The sequence below is a fragment of the Mauremys mutica genome, chromosome 21, assembly GCF_020497125.1.
Source record: "Mauremys mutica isolate MM-2020 ecotype Southern chromosome 21, ASM2049712v1, whole genome shotgun sequence".
Taxonomy (NCBI): domain Eukaryota; kingdom Metazoa; phylum Chordata; order Testudines; family Geoemydidae; genus Mauremys; species Mauremys mutica.
The window spans coordinates 18,201,227-18,225,882 of record NC_059092.1 but is presented as its reverse complement, the minus strand read 5'-3'; the positions used below and the strand labels follow the sequence as shown (position 1 = coordinate 18,225,882).

General features: G+C 48.4%; 1 protein-coding gene and 1 non-coding gene across 2 annotated transcripts; both read left to right on the top strand.

The window, feature by feature from the left end:
• Positions 1-6,373: 6,373 nt before the first annotated feature.
• TRNAI-UAU lies at positions 6,374-6,446 on the top strand. The gene has a single exon. It is a non-coding gene; the product is annotated as a tRNA-Ile (tRNA).
• A 1,186-nt stretch (positions 6,447-7,632) lies between these two features.
• Positions 7,633-14,129, top strand: LOC123354512 (kelch-like protein 41). Its single transcript, XM_044996629.1, has 6 exons — positions 7,633-7,701; positions 8,860-9,014; positions 9,618-9,696; positions 11,323-11,550; positions 12,617-13,219; positions 14,069-14,129. Exons 2-6 carry the CDS (start codon positions 8,933-8,935, stop codon positions 14,127-14,129), a joined length of 1,053 nt encoding a protein of 350 aa, XP_044852564.1. The 5' UTR covers positions 7,633-7,701; positions 8,860-8,932.
• Positions 14,130-24,656: the final 10,527 nt, after the last annotated feature.

Below are 24,656 nucleotides of genomic sequence, written 5' to 3'. Positions count from 1 at the left end.
GACATTGCAGCGCGAGCGTCACACGACCGGTTGACCAAAAATGAAACAAAGGGTAATTGGCTACACTACAGAAAAAGACCCGCAGCTGCGAGTCTCAGAGGCTGGGTCAACTGACTCACTCGAGTCATTCCCAGTGTGTCCGGTCTCTCATCTCCCCCTTGCTGTGTTCCCTAGATCAGCTGCATCTCCTCCACTTCTCTGCTCCCTAGCCCACCTCAGCGCCTGATTTGCTCCCGGCGTACTTCTATTCTCCAGCTGGGCCCCTGACTGCAGCATTGGAGCAGCTCCCACACTTGCTCCTCTCCCGCTGCAGGTTGCTCTGTAGCTAAGACACAGACTTACAGGCCGCACCCATCTTTCCTCTGTCCCTCTCACGCGCCTCTCCAAAGCTCAGATCAAGACTTCAGCATTACAGAACATGGAGATATAGCAACAGCTGGAGCATTTTCATGAGCCCTTCCCTTCAGGGGCTTCATGAGAGTAGCAAAATCTGGCCAACAACAACACACGACATCATCAATGCTAATTAATGCTTAGTACTTCTCTAGTGCATGTGCAGCTGCCTGTGACGCAAGAAGGAATATCAGGCACTTTTCAGGCCTCTTATCCCAATTTCCTTTTGTATGGAGCTGGAAGAGAGATGCTCTCAGGTCCCAGAAACAGCAGGTGGGGCCGGGAATCTGGCTTCCCCTTGCAGCTTTCTGTTGAGAGGCCTGGGGGTGGCTGTGTACCCCAGAGCCCAATTCAGAGCTGCTCTAGGAGACGGTGAGTCAGATGGGCTGTCTGCATTGAATCAACCATGAGATGGTTTGCTGCACCAGCGCACGCCCTGCGGATTTAATTGCTCTGAAACATCTCATCCAGCTGAGTGTGGATTAGTTTTGGACCCAGTATTCTGTGCAAGAGTCTCCATTTCAATCCTGACGTTGCTAATCCCTGGGACTGCTCCCTGGTAAGTCATTCACCCCGGGTCTCGCCAAGAGAGATGATTTCTCGTGTGGAATCATACAGGCAACAGTCCTTCCGTGGCTCCTCGAGGAGGATGCACTGCATTACTCAGCCCAGGCAACAGCCTGAGGAGGTTCCTGGCCCTCGTCACGGAGCCAGTTTGGTCAAACAATATTGGTCTGAACTAGACCATGCTTTGCTTACCAAGCCAGCCTGACCACGGCTACGGGGAAGGCTCTATCTGGAGCCAAACTTCACCACTCTGGCCCATCACTATTAATGGTTAAAAGGGGACTCCTCAAGTGCTTTCCAGTCACTGGGCTGAACCCTGGTCTCACTTACACACAGGCAACCCTTTCTGACATCATTTGGAGCCACATCTCTGGGGTGGAACACTGTCTAACAAAGCATGATTTTGGGAGGGGAAGCGAAGGGTTAATTCTGGCACGTCAGGGGGAAGGTGAAGGCAGAGTAACGTCCACTGAGGTGAGCTTTCGAGCTTATACGGAGCTGAAGACCTGGAGAGCTGCTCTGTGTAGCTGGAAAGTGTGTCTCTCTCACCAGCAGAAGTTGGTCTAATAAGAGAGACTCTCTCACTCACCTTGTGCTTTTAAAGCGGGATGGGTACGACTGGCTTTTTCAAAGCTGCAAGGCTGCTCCCTGGAGGACAGAGGAAAGTCCTGCAAGGTACCAGAGCCCCAGTGTTCTGACTGACTCATGATGGTGAGCGTAAGGAAACGCCTAACTCGTGAGCAGGTTCTTTAAGGGGGGGAGGGGTCTATAAAACGTGGACCCCCTCCGCTGTGAATCCCTGTGAAGCAGCTGTCTTCAAAACAGACCTTTAAACTGAATTCCCTTTCGTTTACTGAGCTGGGGGTGGAGAAGCCCTTTAGAGCCACCCCATGTTCTCCAACACACAATACAGGTCTGCCCAAGAGACTATCGTATCACAAAGCTCACTGCGCACCTCTCCCTAGAGATAGTGTGAGAAGGACCCATGCATGTCATGATGTCCACTGAAGCTCCCACCTTCCCATAATCTGCAGCACTACCTGATAATTCTGGGGATTTACTCGTATTGATTATTTAAGGGAGACAGATTCCATTACACTCCACTGTACATTTCAACGTTGGGGAGTCCTGCTTATAGACTTGCTCACCCCAGCCAAGAACAAGAAGTGCTCTCAGTTCTGCCCGGGAGGTGGGCTGGGTCACCACTCCCTGGGGGGCTGCCTTTCACTTTTGCTGGGGTTCAGGCATTTCCCCCAACTCCAAGGTGCTGGTCAAGATAAGGAAAGACAAGGCCAAGGTTATTCTAGTTGTTCTGACATGGCCAAGAAAAACATGGCTCCCTTATCTCACCCAGCTCACTGTTTATCAACCAATCACCCTCCAGACCATCCCCCATCTTCTCTCTCAGGATGGTGGTCAAATCCTTCATACCATCCTTTAATGTAGTCCTGGACTTTGGCTCGTGAACAGGGCCGCCAGAAGCACCAGGAAGCCAGGCAGAAAATCTTCAGGTGGCCAGAATGGCCCACCAAGAGAGTGTCATGGCAGAGGTGAAGCACTTCTAGCTGGGGCACCCTGGTGGGATGTATATGTGCCGATCGAGGTAACAGATCCCACCTGTGTGGGGCAATGCACCTTGGTTCTGGCTCCCATTTGCTCAGGTTGTTCCGTCACCTTCTGGGCTAAGCTCACCTGCAGTTATTGTAGCAACTGGGAGCACCCCTGGGTGGGGGGTCCAGAGGAGTAGTGATAGAAGCCCAGGAGTGGGCCCGAGTGTGGGAGATAGTCAAGTGTGGAGACCTCTTGCCAGGGAATGGGAACCCTTAATCAGGGCGGGGGGGGGGGGATTTCTGAGCACCTTTCGAGTCACCCATTTACAGGGACCATAAATTCACGGGACCGAGTTGCTGCCCACAAGTAGCTGCTGGGCAACCAGGCACTGAAGGTGCCCCAGCAGTCAGCCTCGGGTATCATTATGCTGGGGAAGCCAACCCAATGGAAGTTCACCTCAGTGCTACTCGGGATAAAGTCTTGGAAGGTGAATACGTAGGCATATTATCATTGCTGCACAGGGAGGTGCTGAGAGACAGTGAGCCAAGTCCGAGCAAGCCGGGCAATGACATGCCCAACTGGCCAAGGGTAGCTCCAACATGGGGAAATTGGGAGGCTGTTTCCCAATCCAGGCAGGCGTTATTGCAGAGCCTTACCCAGACATCATCATAATCAGGATATAACCGGGTGGGCACAGAATATGCCTGGAGGCATGTTTGGTTTATTTATGATGAACAGTTTGGATCAAGGGCAGCAACACAAACTGGGAAGCAGTGGGACATACCGCATCATATACTGTGGTTGGATTGGATGATGTCACGGGGACCCGGAGTACACAGAGGCGTTGGCCTGTTCATTCTGCAGCAAGCCCAGCAGAGCCCTGAGGCGCGTAACGCCATTTGCTGGGGATTCAATGAAAGTGGTTGTTTTCATAGCATCTGCGAATTCAGGCATGCTCGCAAAATGTGCCTGGGGGCCCATACAGCCCATTCTTGCAAAAGCGGTAGAGGAAGGTCACGTGGGGAAACAGGATGGGGATAGGTCAGGTGCCACCCACAGGCCCATGAGGGCAGGAGCAGGGCATGGGGGACAAAACACAGGAGGGGTGGGAAGCGAGCTGAAAGCAATGGGTTGGACCAGGGCACCATCCCCAGTTAAGGTGGAGGTGTTAAGGGTGCTTCTTTGGGTTACTCTAACAAAGTTGTCAGGGTTCCCTCTCCACTCTGAACTCTGGGGTACAGATGTGGAGACGCGCGTGAAAGTCCCCCTTATCCTATTTCTACCAGCTTAGGTTAAAAACTCCCCCAAGGCACAAATCCTTCCTTGTCCTTGGATGAGTTCAGCTGCCACCACCAAGTGAGTTAGACAAAGATTCAAGGAAAAGAACCACTTGGAGTTCCTGTTCCCCCAAAATACCCCCAAGCCCCTTCACCCCCTTTCCTGGAGAGGCTTGAGAATAATATACCAACCAAGTAGGTTAACAAAGTGGGCACATACCAGCCCTTGGGATTTTAGGCCACTAAAAACCAATCAGGTTCTTAAAAGCAGAACTTTATTATAAAGAAAAAGTAAAAGAAGCACCTCTGTAAAATCACGATGGAAGGTAATTTTACAGGGTAATCAGATTCAAAGCACAGAGGATTCCCCTCTAGGCAAAACTTTAAAGTTACAAACAAAACAAAAAACCTAGGAATAAACCTCCCTCATAGCATAGGGACAATTCACAAGATAAAACAAAAGATAATCTAACACATTTCCTTTCTATTACTTACATTTTGTAATCTTAGCTGCTTAGTTCAGGTATGGCTTTGGGAGATGTATTTTCCCTGCCCTGATTCCTCGCTGACCTGGAGAGAACAACACAAAGAGAGAGAAAACAAAAACCTTCCCCCGCAGATTTGAAAGTATCTTCTCCCCTCATTGGTCTTTTTGGTAAGGTGCCAACCAGGTTATTTGAGCTTCTTAACCCTTTACAGGTAAAGGAGGGATTTTATGCTACCCTTAGCTGTATGTTTATGACAAAAGTAGATGGGGCATATTTGTGGGATGGGTTTACTGCAGGTTTAGGATCCTCTGTGCAGGAAAAAGGAGTCATGTGATGTCTAAAAATTTGAAGTCTTTAGTGGGAATAAATCATATTGTAAAGAAACAGATTACCCAGGAATTTAATGAGAATAGAGCAGCAGGACAATTCAATCAATTACCTATTCAGAACTTGCAGTTTCTCCCCAGGCTCGGTCCCTAAGAAGGCTCTGGGTGAATATCGATTAAATTCTCACCTGTCATTCCTACGGGGTAGCTCAATTAACAGTGGAATAGACCCAGCTCTGTGTTCCATGCACTGCTCCTCCACTGGTGAGGCCGTGTGCATGGGCAGGTCCTGTGGCCCACAGGCAATGATGGCAAGGTGAGATATTGTGATGAGGTCTACAAACCCCACTGTAGCAGGGTGGCCCCTGCTCCTTCCCTGAAGGGGTTTAAAAGTGGCCTGGCAGGGCTTGAGAGCGGCTGCTCTCAAGGCTGGCCTGATTGGGGAAGTGGCTGCAGCTGGGGGCCACGCCCCAAACTGAGGAACAGGGCCTTATAAGAAGGCAGGGAAGCCAGGAGCCAGACAGTCTCTCTCTGCCTTCAGAGAGAGATGGGCCTGGCTGCTTAGGAGCTTGAGACTGGATACCTGAGTGAAGCAGGGCTGGGGAAAAGGCTGAGGAGCCGGGGAGCTCCAGCCTAGAAAGCCCCAGGCTGCGGCCTAGCATGGGCCAACAGGTACTGGGGGTTGCAGAGGGCAGCCCAGGGGTAGGCCAAGGCAGCAGGTCCAAACCCTCCTTGCCAGTGATGAGTAGGCTGATACTGCAGTCTGCCCCAGAGTGTGGGGCTAGACAATGACTGGCAGTAGTCAAATACTGAGGCAAGGTGGGGATAGAGGGTGAGGGTTCCCTAAGGAGGGGAGACCCAGAGAGAAAGGGGTTACTGCTAGGGGGCAGCACCCCATTTAAGAGGGCACCAGGTCCAGGGAGGGACACGGGGGGCCTGAAGACAGGTGGATCACCAGCCTACAGAGGGCGCTCTGAACGCTGGAACAGAGCTAATTCCCGGAGTCACCAGCAGGAGGCGCCGCAGGGGTGAGTCCGCCCGTTACACCCACACTGTGTAAGGAGGGTCTCAGGAGCTGCTCTGGGCTCGGTCAGCCCTGTCCCACTGAACCTGCAAGAGACACACACACTGGAGTAGGAATTAAAAGGGAGCAGACATGCAAAGCCTGAGGAAAGGGCTGAGAGAAGACAGGATCTCACCTAACAACTGCTTTAGACACACCCTCAGAGAGAGAGATTTCCTTCTCTCTGTCATGGAACTCGGGTTGTTTGTGTTAATTCCCCTTGGGTTGTTTTTGGACTACCCTGACGGGACAGACTGGGAGCTGACCTGGCCAACTCACAGGAGAAAGCAGCTGCTACCCTAAGGCGATGCCAACACTACCACAGGATGTGACTAAGCCACCCTCCTGAGCAACATAATTTCCACTGACCTAAGTGCCAGTATGGACAGTGCTATGTTGGCAGGAGAGCTTCTCCCATCGCCATAGCTAGCGCCGCTCACTGGGAGTGGATTAATTAAGTTGGAGGGAGAGTCTCCAGTTGGTTTACAGCATCTACACTAGAGACCTTGCAGCGGTGCAGCTGTGCCACTGTAAAGTCTCTAATGTATCAGTAACCGGGAAGAGAGCTGCCAGGCCACACAAAAGTGCCCAGTGGTGAGAAGACTCTTCACACCTCCTTGCCATAGACAATGGTGGCAGGAAGTGGCCCAGGCAGGCACAGCATCACTTATGTGCATGTGTGAGGAGAAGGGCAGCAACTTGTACCCTGGCTCCATAGCTCAGGGGTTAGAGCACTGGCCTTATAAACCAGGGGTGGTGAGTTCAAATCTCACTAGAGCCTTGGCAGGTTCTAGCCAAACAATGAAATGCTGGTTTTTATTGGGGGGGGGTGCAGCATGCTATGTTAAAGAGAAGCAGCAGCCTGAACTTTTGCACCAGTTGGTCAAAAGGACACAGCAGTTAGCACAGCCTTACCAGAAAGGAGATTCAAACCCACACAGACTCACACCCATTAGAATTTAAGCTCACAGCCTTAACCCCTCAGCTATTCTGGTGAGCACCTGAGCACGCTTCTGACAATGAGGAGTCCTTGTCACACCTTAGAGACTAAAATTTATTTGGGCATAAGCTTTCGCAGGCCAGGACTCACTTCATCAGATGCATGGAGTTGAAAATACAGTAGCAGGTGTAAATATACAGCACATGAAAAGATGGGAGTTGCCTTACCATGTGGGGGGTCAGTGCTAATGAGACAATTCGATTAACAGTAGAATACCAAGGGAGGAAAAATCACTTTTGTAGTGGTAATGAGGGTGGCCCATTTCAGACAGGTGACAAGAAGGGGTGAATAACAGCAGGAGGAATTCGTTTCTCCACTGCACCAGAAAAGTCTTGGGCATGCTCCAGAATTCTCACTTGGGATAATTACCCAGCTAACTGCGGCTCAATGGGATTCAGAAAATGCTACTTGCGGGGTGATCTTCCGGGCTGCAGGGTATGGAGTGTGCCAAGTGCACTTAGCATGTGAAGAATGTGTTGTTAACCATCAAGATACACGGCCTACCCTACTGAAAGGGGAACGGAGAGGGCAAAGGATGCTCTTTCTGCATGTGATGATGTCATAAAAACAACAAGGAGTCTGGTGGCACATCAGTCTCTCTTGTTGATGTGGTTCAACTGTGTATAAATAATTAAATATAAGCTGGAACAGACCCTGGGGGTCCTATCTCCCCAGGAAGTATCACAACCACCAGAGAGAGGGTCAGTATGGTGTGTTAACAGAGGGGGTCTCTAAAGAGAGAGACTGGGTGCTAGGGAGCTTCCCCTGAGTCCCCTGGGATGGGGGTGCTAACTCCACACCCAGCTGGCCAAGGAAGGGTGAAAGCCTGGGAAAGGAAAGAGGCTTTTTGCTGATTGAAAATACCAGTGCTGCTAATCTTGGAGGGAGGACCTGCCAGCTGGGGCTTGTTAGGGAGAAGGGATTTTAAAAGGAGCTGCAGAGTCTAGCTGGCTTTCCTATAGGAGGAGACCTGGGGCCTCTCTCCACTGGGGCCCAGAAAAGCCATGCTTTACATAACTCACTGACCTGCAAGGAGGTAGAGACAGGGCAGGAGGAATAGCTCATTGGCCCCTGAAAGAAAGGCTTAGGCTCTGCCTGAGCCCAGCTGTGCTGGGACCCGTATTTTACCTCCCCCCCTGTCAAGGTGCTGATACAAGAGAAGACTGTGCCCCCTTTTCCTTGTTTGAAGGGCCCATGCTAGCTTGAATGCGGAGGAAGGATGGGTGGCTTCAGGGAGAGCCACAGCTTTAGGAAGTGAGCCAGTCTGCTACTTTGGGGTGTCAGGAGAAAAATGGCTGCTTTCTGTGATACCCTGAGACAAAGAACCTTTTCTCCTCTCTCTGCAGGATGGTGTGGGGGGAGGGTATTAGTCTGGGGCTTCTAAAACATGGGTTTGATTCTTGTCTCTGCCACATATGTCCTGTGTGATGTTGGGCAAATCACTTCCATTCTCAGTGTCTCCTTTCCTCTTCTGTAGGATGGGGCTAATGCCCCCCAGGGATGCTGAGAGACTAAAAACCATTAAGGATTGAAGTGCTCGTACAGTGCAGTAAGGAGCTAATTAGATAGAGCTTAGCAAACCAAGCTGCTGCTGGATGAACGCTTTTCATCCCCAGCAAACCAGGAAATTCCTTGTCCCAATTACAGAAAATACCTCTGTGTGCAGTGGCACAAACCCTTCTGGTGTTTGTGGTTGTATGCAAGACTGCAGTTACGGTATTATCGGTTACTGATCCAGTTACAGACAAGCCTCTGTAGCAGTGTTTTGGGCTCTGGCATGTTGGTTTCGGCAGGGGAGTTTGCTCTGGGTTTTTGTTACTGTCCTAGGATTGTAATTGGTGTAGAAGACAAGGCCAAAACAACCACTGGTCTTGACTGCCTTGACTCATGTATATTTTTGGGGTGCCCAGGCTGAAACAGCTTAGGCTTGACTTCCAGAACTGCTACACCCTGCAGTTGTCATTGACGACACTTGGCGCTGGGGGAACTCTGCCCTACAGGAGATGTCCCTTCTGGCCTTGGAATCTCTGAATCTAAGACTGGACAAAACCAGGGGGTCCTGCTGAAAATGTTGGCTGAGGTCAGCTCCACTGTCTAAGGAAAACTTTGCTCCCACGGGAGATCTGGGAATGGCTGTGAAACAAATGTCCTCTGGTAATTAGTTACCAACTTCTTATCCTTTCTTAAATGGCAGGACTGGCTAGTGACACCAAGGATCCTGAAAGCCACCCTCTGATTACTGAATCTGGTTTTTAGTGGCTTGGAGCATGGATTGTGCACCAGAGTGGGAAGGCAGGGAGGAAAACACAGAAAATGCAACTAATCCACTGGAATACTTCACGAGAAAGGGTAAATTTGCAGCTTTCCAGTCTGACCCGATATAGAACAGGTCCTGTCGGACATTTGGGCAACGTTCTATGGGATGCTTCATGAGAGACGAACAGTCAGGCCTGCAAACATCCCCCCGTGAACTGCCATGAGGGCAAATACCTCTTCTTTTGCCAGCACTTAAGATAAATAGATGACGACTTGAGAGCCCTGCAGACCGAAGGCCTCTGTGACCATCTAGAGCAGGAACAGTAGAGGTGACAACTAGGCAAGGTTCCTCATATGACCTAGTGCATCAGCAGCCCATTCTCCATTGCCCAGTCAGCCACTGTCACTCTGAATTGGACAGCAAGGCGGAGAGTTGATGCCACTGGAGATGGGTTTGTTGTGGTGGATCCCAGGCCAGTAGGGTCTTAAACTCGTCAACTGAACTACTTCCCGTAATCCACTAACCAGCTGAGCGTGGCACTCAATCACCCATGAGGCAGGTTCTTTCCACCCATCAGTGTAGCTGCCCCAAGGTATTGCAGTATGTGTTAAGGCCCTTCAGACAGAACTCTCTCGCCTGGATGTTTCTGTGCCGTCTCTAACAGCAGCCTTGTCGTGGCTTCCCCATTCCTACAGGTTTAAAGCAGCTGTACCAGGACCAGCTGCTCTGTGATGCCACCATAGTGGCTGAGGGAAAGAGGTTCCCATGTCACAGGTAAATATTTCAGGGTTTTTTATGAAATTACAGGTTTGGTTGATAAAGGTAATATACTTACATTCTGTAGGTCATTTGAGTCAGTATTGCATGATGTCTTGATTTTTTAAAATATAAAATTTAACACTGCACATTAAATAGAATAAAAATGGGGAATTATCAAGTCCAACTGTAAATGGGGAATCCTCACTTAGGTGTATTTCTGGTGGGGTCCTGCACAGACTGGTTCTTGGCCCTACACTACCTAACACTTGTAACCCTTCTGCCAGGTGACGTTGGCAGCAATGAGGGCCAGGTTCAGTATCTAGGGATTCCTCTTGTTCTACAACATGGAACTGGCTTGAGCTCCCCACCCAGTAATCTGGGAAAACTTAACACCACCCTTGGGCCCCACCACGAGGCAGTATTTCCCACGGACAAGCACTGAGTCTGTGTGTAACAAAAACACTTATCAAAAGGGAGCCAAGCACTGGCACATCATTCCCCTTTCCCTCCACTTCATCCCACTCACAGCTGGCTGTCCTAGGTCAGCAAAGACCTTAATTCTCCATTTCCTGACCTGAGTTCAGTTTACCAACTTCCCCCGACATGGCTACAACAACACTGCATACAACTCACCTAGGCGTACGTTCTAGACAGTACAGGTATTACATTGCCCAGCTATGCAATGCAGCCTCTGATGTAGATCACGGCTTCCTAGTACAAGAACACCGGGCCAGTTCTCAGCACAGGCAGAGCAGGACAACCGGCTGTAACGGAATTCTGAGGGCAGCAGATAACAGAACAACTTTAAACTTTGCCAGTGCTGCTGGGTTAACCTAGGACTTGTCAGACTGGATCAAACCAGTGGTCGGGCTATTCATCTAGTCCCCTGTTCTTGCAGTTGCCAACAGTGAATACTTCAGAGGAAAATATGTATGTGGTTTTGCTTTGTTTTTGTCATAGTTTAAAAAAAAAATTAATAACCTTGGAATAATCTATTGATGGGGGAACTTTTTTCATCCAAGGTTGGCATCTACCCTGACCCAGCAGCCTTTATATTCCTTCCAATCAGTATCGCCTTGTATTTATCAACACTGAAGAATCTGCTATTGTGTTGCCCATTCATGTAGTTTTGTTAGGTCCCTCTAAAGTTCCCCATTCAGCTTTGACTAATGTAAATTGTCACCTTTGCTGTTCATCTTCTAGATTCCTAATACTAGGATTGGGTTGTTTAATATATCTTAATTTATTCTGGGAACCCAAAGTTAACCTCTTACCAAAATGAAGATGTTTGATCTGCATTGCTTTCTCTCCTTGTGATTAGTTAGCTGCCTGGGAGGGACTCTATTAGGTAAGCGAAGTGTTAGGGGTTCTTTCATTATCTCAATGTTTGTCTCCACCTTCAGCAGTTACAGTACCCTGTCACACCATGGTACAATACTAGCTTGAAGGAGAAGGTGACTCTTACTGAGCCAATACGACCACTTCCTGCAGTCTGCTGGCCTTTCCTTGGATGTCTCCTTTCCAAAATCTGATCAGGTCTTGCTCTGCTCTGCCTGAGAGCTAAGGAGGTCAGAGCCCCCTGAGGGAGGTAGAACTGTAGCTGGTGTCTGCTCCATTAATACTATTTCCCTATCCCCATAGGTTGCTGATGGCAGCTGTCAGCCCTTACTTCAAGGGCATCTTTACCAGCTCCTTCAAGGAATCCCAGGATGGAGAAGTTGTGCTTCAGGACATGGCCTCTTCCATTGTGCAAACCATACTGATCTATTTGTACATGGGAGAGATCTCTCTTACTAAAGAGTCTGCCCAGGGGCTGTTTGTAGCAGCCAGCAGGCTTCAGGTTCTCCCCCTGCTGGAGATCTGCTCCAGGTAATACAACAGAACCAACTAGCCTTAGGTTTGGTCTTGAGGTCAGAGGGAGGCTAATGCATGTGTAACACCTGGTCGGCGCCTGACGGGATGGGACCTCTGAGCTAAATGCATGAGCTAAAGGCCATATGGCTGTTAGCTAAGGCTGTAGAGCAGACTCAATAATCTCTCTCTCCGTGGTCTTGGTGTCACTAGATGGGACAGACGCCCCACCCAGGAGGTGTGTGGGTTACACATGTATGTGGCCTTCAATGTCAGGCTGGTTCCAGTAACTACAGACTGTATCTGAAGTCTGATAACCACGACGACCTGTTCAAATGTTCCACTAGTTCATCTTCTTTGGCTGAATGTGTGAACCTACATTGGTTTCATTACCTTATTTACCAACAGACCTGCTCTCCCTCTTTCCCTGTTTTTAAAAAAAAAAAGTCTTTCATATTTTCTATTAATCCCTTGGTTTTATTTCCTTGTCCTGGCCCCCAGAAATGACCCCTTCTCCTCCTGCCCTCCCCCCAGGGAGGTTGGGTTTAAAATGAAATGTGGGAGAAACTACAAAAATGGCAGGGTCCCATTCCTACAGCCTGCACGTGCTGGAGGCAGGGAGGGGGATCTACAGCTCAAAACAGCAGCAGACTTTTCTGCCGGGATGGGTGACTCTGCAGCTCCTCACGCTGCTCTCCAGTGGGTGGGGGTGAGCAGGGCCAACTAGCTGCCTCTGCAGTAGGAAATGCTGCTGCCTCACACACACTGGCTGGTCTCAGGATCCCCATGCTTCCAGACTCCGAGGCAGTATTCTCCTATCCACAACAGCGTTGTACAATAACCCACTGCTTCCTCCACTGCAAACTGGTAGGGGCTGGTGGGAGAAGGAAGCAGTGCTTACGTTGCGGTAGGAAGTCTCTAGTCTCCAGGGCTGTAAAGCCAGCCCTTTCATCAGTGAATCTTATTGCTGGTGAAATATCAAGGATGTCTTACTCCAATTGCCCCAATTTCGGATACAGAGGTAAACATCTCTCTTACTTATGATCTGCCCAGTAACGTTCCAATCTCTGGTTATTCCTACCAGGTTCCTTGTGAAGAATGTTGCCATTGAGAACTGTCTTGTGTATTATGCGCTGGCTTACGCACACAACGATCAAGCTCTGCTTGGTGTCGCCATGAACCTCGTTACCACAAACTTTGGGCACCTCTCCAAGGAGGAGGATGACTTCTTACATCTGGACCTCAGCACTCTGGTCAGCATAATCTCTTTGGATGGCCTCGTGGTGGCTTCTGAGCTGGTTATCTACCAGGCTGTGAAACGCTGGGTAAGGTTTCAAACAACTGAGCGTAGCCTTCTCATTGGTGAGCTGATGAAGCACATCCGCTTCCCGCTCCTTAGCCAGGATGAGGTCCGGGAGGTCCAGTCAGACTGGGAACACTGTCTGGATGTTCAGATATGGCAGAAGAAGCTGGACAGTATAGATGGACCGTTTGATTCTAGGGCACTCAGGCAGGGAATGTACGACAAGTGTATTGTGTGCGTGAGTCTGTCCAGGTGGATAAGCAAATGGATGGAAAATGAGGAATTCCATGTGTGCTATTTTGACCCTCGAAAAGAGAACTGGGAAAAGCTGCCAGCTTTGAATTGCCTCTACTCTCCAGCCTGCATGGCAGTAGGTGACAAGCTGTATGTATCCGGAGGCACCCTTAGGGACAAATCTCACTCAGCTGCCCTTCACAAATATTACTTCTTTAAAGGCCGGTGGTTACATCTGCCTCCCATGTCGGTACCTCGTGCTTCACATGGGTTTTTAGCTTGTAACCAGAAGCTTTATGCTTTGGGAGGCTGTTGTGGGTTTGAAGATTACCTTGATTCTGCAGAGTGCTTTGACTTGATGGAGAAGACCTGGACTCCCATCTCTAGGCTGCCATTTGCTCTGAGCTGTTCCGCCTCTGCTGCGCTCAAGGACAAACTTTACTTAATAGGTGGGGAGAGAAACTACTTGTTCCCAGAGATGTATAAGGGGGTTCTGATTTATGACATTAACTCTGGCATATGGACACAGGTTCCTCTGGCTGTAGAGTGCTGCTCTGCAGGTGCTGTTCCCATGAATAATGGGATCTATGTCATTGGTGGCTATGCCAAGGAAAGAATGAGACACCTTCCTGTTAGGTCCCCTTCTCCAGGAGTTATTTGTGGCTCTGCTCTGTGTTTCTTCATCAGCGAGGATGGCAGAATGGACGAGGATGTTTTTGTTCCAGAGTTGTCAAGAGGAATTGCTGGTGCTGGTGTGGTGCAGTGGGAGAGGAGAATCTATGTGCTGGGAGGGGAGAACTGCTGGGTATATACTAACCCCAATGTACATAATGAAAGTCCGGGCACATATTATGACACCATTTACTTTTGGGAAGCCAGTGACCTCACCTGGACTGAATGCCCAGAAAACCTCCCTATCATTGCTGATGGAGTAAGTGGGTTTGGGTGTGTGACGATGAAGATACCAAAAAAACACATTCTCGCCCTCTTGTCCTAAAGGGGACAGTACACGTGCGGCTACTCATCAGGTGCACATATAGCTGCTGTTAATGTTTTCTAAAGCCTATACCTCACAGGGCTGTCTGCAGGGGAAAACCACAAGAATATCGGTCTTGTCTTAGCCTAACCATAGATTTTTAACCTGAAATACAAGGGACAGCATTTGAAACTGACACTTGATTCAACCAATAGTATGTGAGAATGGAAACCCAGTAACTATCTTTACATGCCTTAAAACTTCATGCTGACCCATTTTATTCCCAAAAGTTGACCAGCCTCCCTTTTCTTTGCTATGAAGTCTTGGTAGCTGGGGATGGTCACTGCTGGGATATATGATGATGACTCAAACTACCTGCAGCTAATATTTTAAGTATTGTATGAGTGAAGATTCCCTTCCTTCCACACTTGCTGCTTAAACGTGTTTTAACTGCATATTTATTGATGTCTGTCAGGGTTTTATCTTTGACACTCTGGGGTTCTTTGACACTTGAGGTGATGCTAGAATCTTCAGTTCATTTTTCATTTAATTGATATGGGGTCTTGTGGTACAGTTGGGGCACAGACAGTCAATATCCTTCTCCTTAGATGTGGTGGTAACTTAACCTTCTTTGCTTGTGGTACCTGTTTACTGTCCACACTGATTTAAAATACAAGTAAATGCACAGAAACTTTCAGACTCCTTGAGAACATCAATTAACTCTTTAATCCCTGAACATCTTTCCAGACCTGTTTTTAAACATCCTAAACTTAGGCATGTAGCCAAGTGGCAGACTTGCTTCTCACTACTAAAACTGGGGACCAGATGTCCTTTATCTGGTGTCAGGTGCTAAAGGGAAGCTCCCCTGCCCCTACCTGGGCTGAACCTGTTCTGTAGGCAAACTGAGCTCCCCAGGGCTCTAAACTGTCACCAAAACCGCTCTAGTGAGAAACTATTGAAATTCCTCTTCCATGTCAAGGAGTCAGCTCTAAAAATGTGATGCCTGACTGGTAGGTGTGATCTCAAAGGGTGTTTTATCCCCCAACTCAACAAACAATTCTGTTGCAGCCCTAGGGAGCAGGAATGAGGATTCCAGATATGGCTGTTCTAGACTGAGTACCTGATTATTTACTTACTCACACACTCTCTCTCTCACACAACCTGTATGAGTCAGACATGTTAGTTCTGTATGTCAGACTACAATGGAAATGTCTTGTAATATTACTGGACTGATTGAATAAAGTATAATAACTTCAATGATTCTAGCATAACGTAGCCTTGATTCCTCTCCCTGTAAGAAGGGACCTATGAACAAGAGACCAGTTATGGCCCATATGTATTAACAATTCTAGGGGTGGAAGCAGGAGGGGCATGTGCATGTGTGTTCATGGCTATAAGGTCCTGGCCTGGGCTAAATGGAGCATCTGAGCCTGCCTAAATGAAGGCTGGGCCTCAGGGTCAGAACTGCAGGAGTAGAAGAGTCGCATTAATGTTCCAGAAGGATGAAGCTGAAGGTCAGACCCATCCTGCATCTTCCTGTCCCCTGCCCCTGTAGGGCCTGCAGCCACCAAGTGCTAAATTCAGATCTCCTCCTCCCAGCTGCCATGTGAGCTGCTGTGTGCAGGGTTGGGAACTGCCTCTGTCTGGCAAATGACAAATCCCACTCTAGATAATAAAGGGAGGAAAGCAAGGCCCTCTGTGTCCCTTGTCTTACTAGTATAAGGGGGGGGAATGGTCCCATTGTTGTGGGGAACTTTCCTGGCTTATACATGACCCTGGTGAAGTGGGCTAGTGAAAGGATCTGAGTCCTCGCTCCCACTCCCTTTTGGCCTGCCTGACCTCCCCTTCCACGGTCCCATGTGGCAGAGTCCTTGTAACCCCAACAAGGCTGGGCCCAGGATTCCTGTGGGGCTCAGCCCCCAATCTTGTCACTTAAGGCAGGGGCTAGGGTGTCCCCACTCTGGGCTGCTCTCTCTGCACTGGATGCTTCCCTGACCCCCTGATCATCACAGTTCAAAGAAAATACAATTTATTAAACAGCAACCAATTAAAAAAATAAGGAAAAACTGGGAAAGGTTGAAGGAAAACCCATCACCCTACTCTGTGGCAGGGGAACATCACAACCAGTAGCTCTGGGATGTAAGGGAAGTTCAGTTTGTTCCCAGGGCCGGTGCAAGGAAGTTTCACGCCCTAGGGGAAACTGCCACCTTGCGCCCCCACCCCCCCATGCCCTGCAGCAGCTCTGCCTGGAGGCGCCCCTCCTGCGGCAGCCTCCCCCCAGGGAGCCGTCCGGCACCTCCCCACCCCAGCTCACCTCTGCTCCAGAAGCCCTGCTGTTGGGAACCCCTGGGCTGCCTGCCGGCGGCTCAGACTCCCTCACCCTCCCAGCGCAGCGGCTGCTGAAAGGCTTTAAAAAAAAATTGTGGGCACTGCTTTTTGGCACCCCCAAATGTTGGCGCCCTAGGCAACCTCCTAGTTGGCCTAAATAGTAGCTCCGGCCCTGTCTGTTCCTCACATGTCCCAGGCCCTTGCTGTGCTGCAGGGACGCTGTGGGTCGGACACTTGCTCTGGTGGTGGCGCCACACCTCCTGCTCAAGGTGGCAGGACCCTTCTTCCCAGTGTCACCCCCACCCCATCAGGCTTACGATCCCCCTCCCAGTGCAGCCTGCAAGGCCTCTTGCCTGGGGGCCTCTCCCTGAGCTGGCCCCACTGCCCAGGGTCCCCCTCGCTCTCTGTAGCTGCTCACCGCACCCAGCTCCAGACTGCTCCAGACCCAGCTCCAGCTCCAGCTCCACCACTCTGACTCAGCACAGCTGTTGCTGCTCTGCCTCCAGCTCCCTGGGCTGCTTCTCTGGCCCAGCTCTGCTCCCCAGCTCAGTTTGAGAATCCACAGAGTATTTTGTTTTCAGTCCCACCCACAAAGTCATGGAACCTCCTTGTCAGCCACTTCCTAGCATTCGCCACCTTGGCCATCTATAAATCAAGAAGGAGGGGATTGGACAGGAGGATTCCCAGCATCCGAGGCTGAATTTTGTGCACTTGCCTCTTCATGTCTCCAGGTGGGGTTCCTCTGGTCAGCATCCACTAGTTCCTAGCACTCTTTTTGAGGAGCAGTGGACGCTGTCCAGGGTTCTCTGCTTGGTATCCCCTTTGGGAAGCCTCATTCTAACCCTATGGCTTTCAATTCCACTCCTCTTTTTTTCATTTGATGGTCCTGGAATCAGGTGTTCCCTGTGTTTTCAGGTTTGCACTCCTTCTAAAGAAGGGTGGGCCCTTTAGTATGCTAGATGGATCCCCATAGGGATTCATCAAGTTCATGGGGACTAAACAGGCAATCCTAATTTATTTGCAATGAAGAATCTCCACGAATTGATCAGCCCTGAGTGCACAACAGTGATTGTTAATGGGTTCATAACCAAGAATCTCTGCAAACTGATTGGCCCTGAAAGGTCAGCAGTCACTCCGAATTTCCTGGCTAGTGGCAGTCTCCAGGACCTGTAAGCCCTGAATGAAATGCAGGTACTCCCAACTTGCTTGGAAAGAAGAATCTGTGCAACTTGATCAGCCCTGAAAGATTAGCAGTGACTCCTATCTTGTTTACAGTGAATAAATCCCTGGAACTGATAAACCCAGACAGGAGCAGTCTCTTGGGATCTGTAAATCCTGAATGATCTTAACTAGCTAGTAATGATGAATCTCTGCTAATTGAGAAGCCAAGAATGGTCAGAAATGACTCCTCACTTATTTGTCATGAAGAATCTCTGCAAACTGATCAGCCCTGCATGGTCAGCAGTCACACCTGGTACACTTGACATCGGCAGCCTGTATGCCCTTTATGCCCTTACTGAAAAGCAGTGAAGCAATAAGTTATTGCAATGATGAATTTACGCAAACTGATCCACCCTGAATGATCAGCAGGGATTCCTATGTTGTTTGCCATGAACAATTTCTGCAAACCAATTAGCCCTGAATGGGCAAAGGTCTTTGCAATGAGGTATTTGCACGAGCTGACCAGCCTGGAAAGGTCAGCAGTAACTCCTAACTTTTTTTCAGTTAATAATATCTAGCAACTGACCCCTCTGAATGGTCAGCTGGGACTTCTAACTTCTTTGCTATGAAGCAGCTGAGTGAAGTGATATTTTATTGGGCCAATGTCTGTTGGTGAAAAAGACAAGCTTTTGAGCCTATCAGTCCTCATCCTCAAAGGAAACCTTTCAAAAGACAAGCCTGGGAGCTTAAATTCATAACTCTGCTAGACAGGAAACATCATGGTCTGAACAGAGGCACTATTTATGGCTTATTACCAGGCCTGAAGAATAGATCTGTGTGGCTTGAAAGCCTGGCTCTCTCACCAACAGAAGTTGGTCCAATAAAAGATATTACCTCACCCATCTTCACTCCTTTTTGTTTTTGGAAGCTAACCCTGGCAGAAGAAACTTTACACTATTTGGGACTGACTATCAAGGGAGCATTAGAGGAGTGGAAACTGCCTTTAACAAAGACTGTAGCGTGTTAAGTTAGGTCTTAGACCTTAAAAAGAGCATTTTTACTTTGTTTGCAACCCTTTCTACCTTTATTCCTTTTACTTGGTCTAACTTAACCCAGTGGTTCTCAACCAGGGGTGCGTGTACCCCTGGGGGTACCCAGAGGTCTTCTAGGGAGCACTCAACTCTTCCAGATCAGTGTTTCTCAACCTGTGGGTGCAGGACAGGTTTAGGTCAGTTGCAAGTGCAGGGCCAGTGTTAGGGGGTAGCAAGCAGGGCAATTTCGCCAGGGCCCCATGAAGCTAAGTTACATGCTTCAGCACTGGATGGCGGGGCTTGGGTTTCAGCCCCTCTACCAGGGACTCCGGCTTCAGACAAGGCTCACAGGGGAAAAACAAGGATCACACTGAAATGTAAGTACAATATGCATTTTCCAATCGATTTATTTTATAATTATGTGGTAAAAATGAGAAAGGAAGCAATTTTCCAGTAATAGTGTGTTGAGATATTCTGTGTCTGATCTGGACTTCTGAAAGGGGTACAACAGTCTGGAAAGGTTGAGAACCACTGACTTAACCTATTTTCTTTTTTAATAAACTTGTTTTATTTTTACTATAAACCAACCCAGTGTTGTCTTTGAAGGGAAGGGTGTGTTTACCCCAGAAAGTTAATAAGCTGTAAGGTTCTGACTCTTTAAAAGAACAATAAATTTAATATTTTCTGTGAATGTGCTGTGGTAGGTACTGTGCATTGCAAAGAAACATCTCGGAGGTGCTCGGGGGGCTGGAGTTTACTGATTGTTGCCTGCTAGGCAAGGTCTGGGCTGGGAGAGCCTTGAGGTGTGTATTGGTGAGGAGGACAGACTGGTGTGGCAGGAAGCTGATGCACAGTCTAATCCCCAGCAAGAGATAACACAGTGGTTCCCATTTCTGGGCATTTCATTCTACTATATCAGTGGACTTCAGTGTAGAACTGCCATGTTCCCAGGACAATCAGTAATCCTGGCTGTAGTCAGCCTCCTAACAAAGATGACACACTTCCTCCTGTTCCTGTACTGTACTGTTCCTTCTGTGTGGGAGATGGCTCAACTCTTCCTGCAAAATGTCTTCCATTACCCCAGGTTACTGATGGGCATTGAATTGGACTAGATACCACAGGTCATCTCTCTATTCTGGTGGGAATTTCTCAGACACCTTGGCATCAAGTCCCTCACCTCGTCCGTCTATCACCTGCAAACTAATGGGCAAACAGAGAGAGGCAATCAAATCTTGGAGCAGTATTTTCAGTGCTTTCTGTGTTGCCACCAGGATGACTGGTTCCCCGTGATGTTCTGCACTGAAGTCACGTATACCAATGCGGTCCATGTGTAGGGTAAGTATAACATTCAAGAATTAAAGTTAGATCTGCAGCAAAGAAAGGCCCTGACTAGCAAGTAGAAGGAAGGCCTTGAGAATAATGAGTTGTAAGGCCAAAAGAAATGAAGTAGGGAGGATGTTCGGTTCAAAGAATAACTAATGAAATTAGGGAAAGTTTCTAAAAAGAAGGCCTCTGACCGATAGGTGTGACCTGCACATAATTTTCAATAAGACACAAAGAATCTCTCTGAAAAGGGTCAACATGGATCTTCCCACCCCATATACCAGTGTTATCTCCCTTGTGAACTTAGGTGCAACTAAAACACAGTTGGTCAGCAGGAAGGAGTGGAAGAGATAAGGAGGAAAGGCCTTGGGGAGAAAGAAGGTTGTAAATCTTATCTGGATTAAGACTGGAAATAAGGGTGAACTGTCTCAGATTGGTTTTTAGCTGAAGCCAGTAATTGGCAATGACATCACTTGTTTGTTAAAGGGTATAAAAAGTGAACTCTTACAGGGTTCATTGCTAATCCTGCCTGACCAAACTGGAGCCAACATCCCAACAACACGCCCTGGGTTTGGCCTGCTTGTAAGTATCTTGATCAGATGCTTATAAATGTTTTATTAGTGTTTGGATGTAGTAAATTGTTTATTATTTAGGCTTTTTAGGCATGTTTAGAGCAATTTTATAAGGCTTTGGATTTAATAAAGGAATTTCTTGTTCAATTCGTGTTTAGTGATTTTCCCCCCAGATTAATATTAATAATTTCAAATATTATTAATAATTCCAACCCCACATACCTATTCTTTGAAAACTCTGGCTTTCATCCCTCCTTCCACCCAGACTTACCCATAAATTCACTAGTACTGGCCCCCACAGATTTAGCCTCCCACCTACACCAGGTGCACCAGGAGCTCCGGAAATATTTGCAGTCCACCAAACAAGCCTATAAACGTTATGCAGACCAAGACTGACCCAAATCTGACCCTAGAGGGAAAAGCACAGCTCTTGGCCCAGAACCTTAAAATGAGCCGCCCATCTGCCACACTAGACTACCAATACCTGGGCCCCTTCAAGATTATAGAATGGGTAAACCCTGCGGCCTTCGGGTGAAAGATGTTCAAGTCCTTTTACTTTTAAAGCCCTATACCAAGAACCCAAAGCCAAACTTCTCCCATCTGCCACTGCCACCCACAACAGTCCGTGGACAGGAGGAGCACTGGGTCCAAATCCTCAGCTCTCCGGGAGTTAGGGGAAGGCTGCAGCACCTGTGAACTGGGAAGGCCATGGGCCGGATGAGCAGTCTTGGGACCTGGTAGAGAACGTCCGTGCCCCAGACCCATTGCGATAATTCCATCGGACGTACCCCCAAGAAACCAGGCCCCAAAACTCCTAGGAGGCACCCTCAGTGGTGGGGGGATACTGTCAGGAATCGGCCTGCTGAAGACCCAGTCCCCAGGCAACCTAACAAGTTCAGCTAGCCTGATTGACGGCACCTGATTGGTGAGAAGAGTCAGCAGACCAGTTCTTAAGCCCAGCAGCAGCAGCAGTTAGGTGGCTGCTCAAACCATCTGTCCATCGCAGCAATAGCTCCTGCACGTCCTTGTTCCAGCCCTGCTCCTGCCTCGTACTCTGCCTTGCCTCCTCTCCCTCCAGGTAACCTGGGGCTGACCCTTGACTCCGATTCCTGACTCTGGCTCTGACCTTCAGCTCTAGTATCTGGCCTCTGCTGCAGTTGAGAGCCTTAGCTCTGATTCCTGACTCTAACCACTGGTCCTGACTCCAGCACCAACCACTAGGCATGACTGCCCACATCCCAGTCTCTGACACTGAAATATGTCCCTTTGTAATTTTTTTATCACTTTTATATTTGATTTCCCTCCCAATAACGTTTTTCATGAGGTACCCAGGAATATTGCTTGTAACCCACGTGGTGTTCTTGCTGAGAGAGTCCGTGTTCACAGACAGCTGAGGCAGGGTTCCTGCAGTGCCCAAAAAACTCCTCCAGAATATAAACCATCCTTGAGTTTTCACTCACAAAATCCAAGTAGATGAGTGGATTTTTCATATCTATTCTAGCCAATTGGTTCATTTGATCATTGTGTCATCTATTGTTATGGTCATTGTAATCAATGGGTGCTAAATAGATGTAAGATGGATAGATGTAAATTAGGAGTATAAGATTGACGAGTATTTAGGAGTGATGAGTGTGAATAGGTATATAAGTAAAGTGTGGCTGCAATGCAAGACCTGCAGGCTGAGGCCTGTAAGATTTCAGCTGAGGAACTCTAGCCCTCAGGATAAGGACACTTGACGTAAGGGGGTGACCTAAGAATAACCCTATGCCAGTAAAGTCACAAAGAATGTGCCGATAGGTGATGTTCTGGAAAATAGACCGCAATGTACTGTTCTAGACTGAAAGACACCTGACTGTAACATCATAAATTCTGCTTTCACCACAGATTACCCTGGGAACAGATTGATGTTAATAAAATGCTAGTGAGAATAAGGGGAGCTAAGAGAAAAAACTATGAAAAATGGGTCACCCCAACATTGATAGGGTGTGGAAGCACAGATAAGGAAAAGGAGGGTTGGAACCCTCATGCATATGCATAAGGTGTTAGGTGCAGTCAGAACTATAAGATAAAAGAGATTCCCTGATTGGGCAACAGTAGGACGACCTCTGTGGAAGATCTCATTGGGAAGACCCCAGCAGGAACCATCCCTATGTCAATTACCACCCGTAAAAAGATCCACCAGACTCTACAGGTTTCAGAGCAGCAGCCGTGTTAGTCTGTATCCGCAAAAAGAACAGGAGTACTTGTGACACCTTAGAGACTATACAATGTCTTTGGGTATGTGACTATGAATATGGAATTGGCTGTTGCTTGGGCTCTGGGAATGGGAGTGTAACTTATGACTAAGGTCAAGATTTTGTCACAATTATTTTTAGTAATAGTCATGGACGGGTCGTGGGCAATAAACACTAATTCACAGAAGCCCAAGCCCACTAGCAGGTCTGGGGTGGATGACAGCCCGAGCCCCGCTCCTGGTGTGGTGGTGGTGGGACTGACAGCCCCAGGGCACCCGGCTGAAGCTGAAGAAGTCATGGAGGTCTCTTAAAGTCATGGAATCCATGACCTCCATGATGAAATCGTACCCTTTACATATGACAAAACGACCAAGATTTTTATTTGTAACTCTGTTTGTGGTCACTATATTCATTCTTCGTGTGCTCCTAAGAATCTCCCAATCTAAGAATCACAAAGGGTAACTTTCACCCTACTGATCTGGAAATTGTAGCACCATAGAAGGCGAGCTCACTCCTTAGGGTCAGGGACACTAGTTTAACACAGAACCTCTATGTAGTGGGTGACATTTGCATTGGAAGTCAGTGAATTCAAAAGCTTATTAAAAAACTGTACCTATAATATGTCCTTTGGGTGGATAGTGCTGACGGGACAGAGTTAAGGAGCGTTTTAGCACCTTAAACTATGAAGTTCTTCACTTTCAAATGTTGTTTTTATAGATCAGAACTCTATTAATACTTTGAAGTCATGACTATTTGTGTCAAATCTTTGCTATCTTAAAGAATTTTCTTGCGGCTTGTCTACACGGGATGTTACTGTACAGAAAGCTCGGGTGTGAATCTACAGTGCACTGGCCTAACATGCAGTAACACCCCCGGTGGCCAGTGCACTAAGTACACTCAGCACTGCAGCTGAGAGGGAGCCTAACTAGAAATAGCCGTGTGGATGTTGTAGCTCTAACGGAGGCTCGGGCTACTCACCTGAGCTCAGACCCAGGTGGGCTTGAGAGCCTGAGATGCCACCTAAGCCGCAGCTCTCTCAATGCTATTTTTAGCTCAGTAGCTCCAGCCCTGCAAGTCTGTGTACCCAGGCTAGGAGGGTCAGTCTCAGCTGGAGCATAGACATACCCTAAATATTTTGACGCCCTGGGATGTGGTGCATTAACAGGCTGTGTAGAAAAGCCCTTAGTTTCCTTATGCAGGCCTTGTGCGAGTCAAATGCTTTCTGTCTGTGTTGGTGACACTGGCTTCTTTCCAGGGCTGGAGCACAGAAGTTATCGTTCTGCCGCTTATGCCAGTGGATGTTGTGATAGACGCAAAAGGCCCTGCTCTGCCACCGACGATTATAAGAGAGGGTTTTGCGATGTTTCATTGACAGGGCTCAGAACTGGAACATGTTGTAAAGGAAGCCGCACCAAAGCTGATGGTTTGGGGTTTTGCTACAGATCTGTAACACACTAAGGTTCACCACGCTCAGGGTGACATTTTGCACCAGCTGGTGCCTGGCCATCTGTTCCAGTGCACAGCCCACTCTGGAGGACACTCTTGTGCTTAGTGTCTGAGCTAAACATTAGGGTGAATTGCAAAAGAGATTTCTATCTCTCAAGTGATGTCTTGAGTACAGGTCTCTGAAGCAAGGTGGGAGGATTCAGAGCATTTCCAGCAAGCAGGGCCATCCAACTGGGTACTAAACCAGACTCGAGAGATTTAGGCAGGACATTACAAGCTTGAATACCAGCCAGGACTGATTTTTAAGGACCTCCATGAAAGTCTAAATGGACAGGCAGCCCTTGCACTTCCTAAGTGTGGAGGGGAAAGAAACCAAACCTTTCACAAGTGGAGTCCTCTTTTCAGCTGCCCTCTCTTCCCAGTCATAAACCTCCCTTGCATCCCTCTCACCTGCCTGCCCTCCTCCTAGGCAGACATGCAATCCCAGTCTCATGAATCACAACACAGTATGCAAAA

What these genes read in the sequence shown, in the direction of transcription:
- LOC123354512 (XM_044996629.1), top strand. Translation starts at nt 8,933, where the DNA reads ATGGATTGTGCACCAGAGTGGGAAGGCAGGGAGGAAAACACAGAAAAT. An exon ending in GGAATACTTCACGAGAAAGG is followed by an intron (nt 9,015 to 9,617) that starts GTAAATTTGCAG and finishes CCATTCCTACAG; the next exon opens with GTTTAAAGCAGCTGTACCAG. An exon ending in AAGAGGTTCCCATGTCACAG is followed by an intron (nt 9,697 to 11,322) that starts GTAAATATTTCA and finishes CTATCCCCATAG; the next exon opens with GTTGCTGATGGCAGCTGTCA.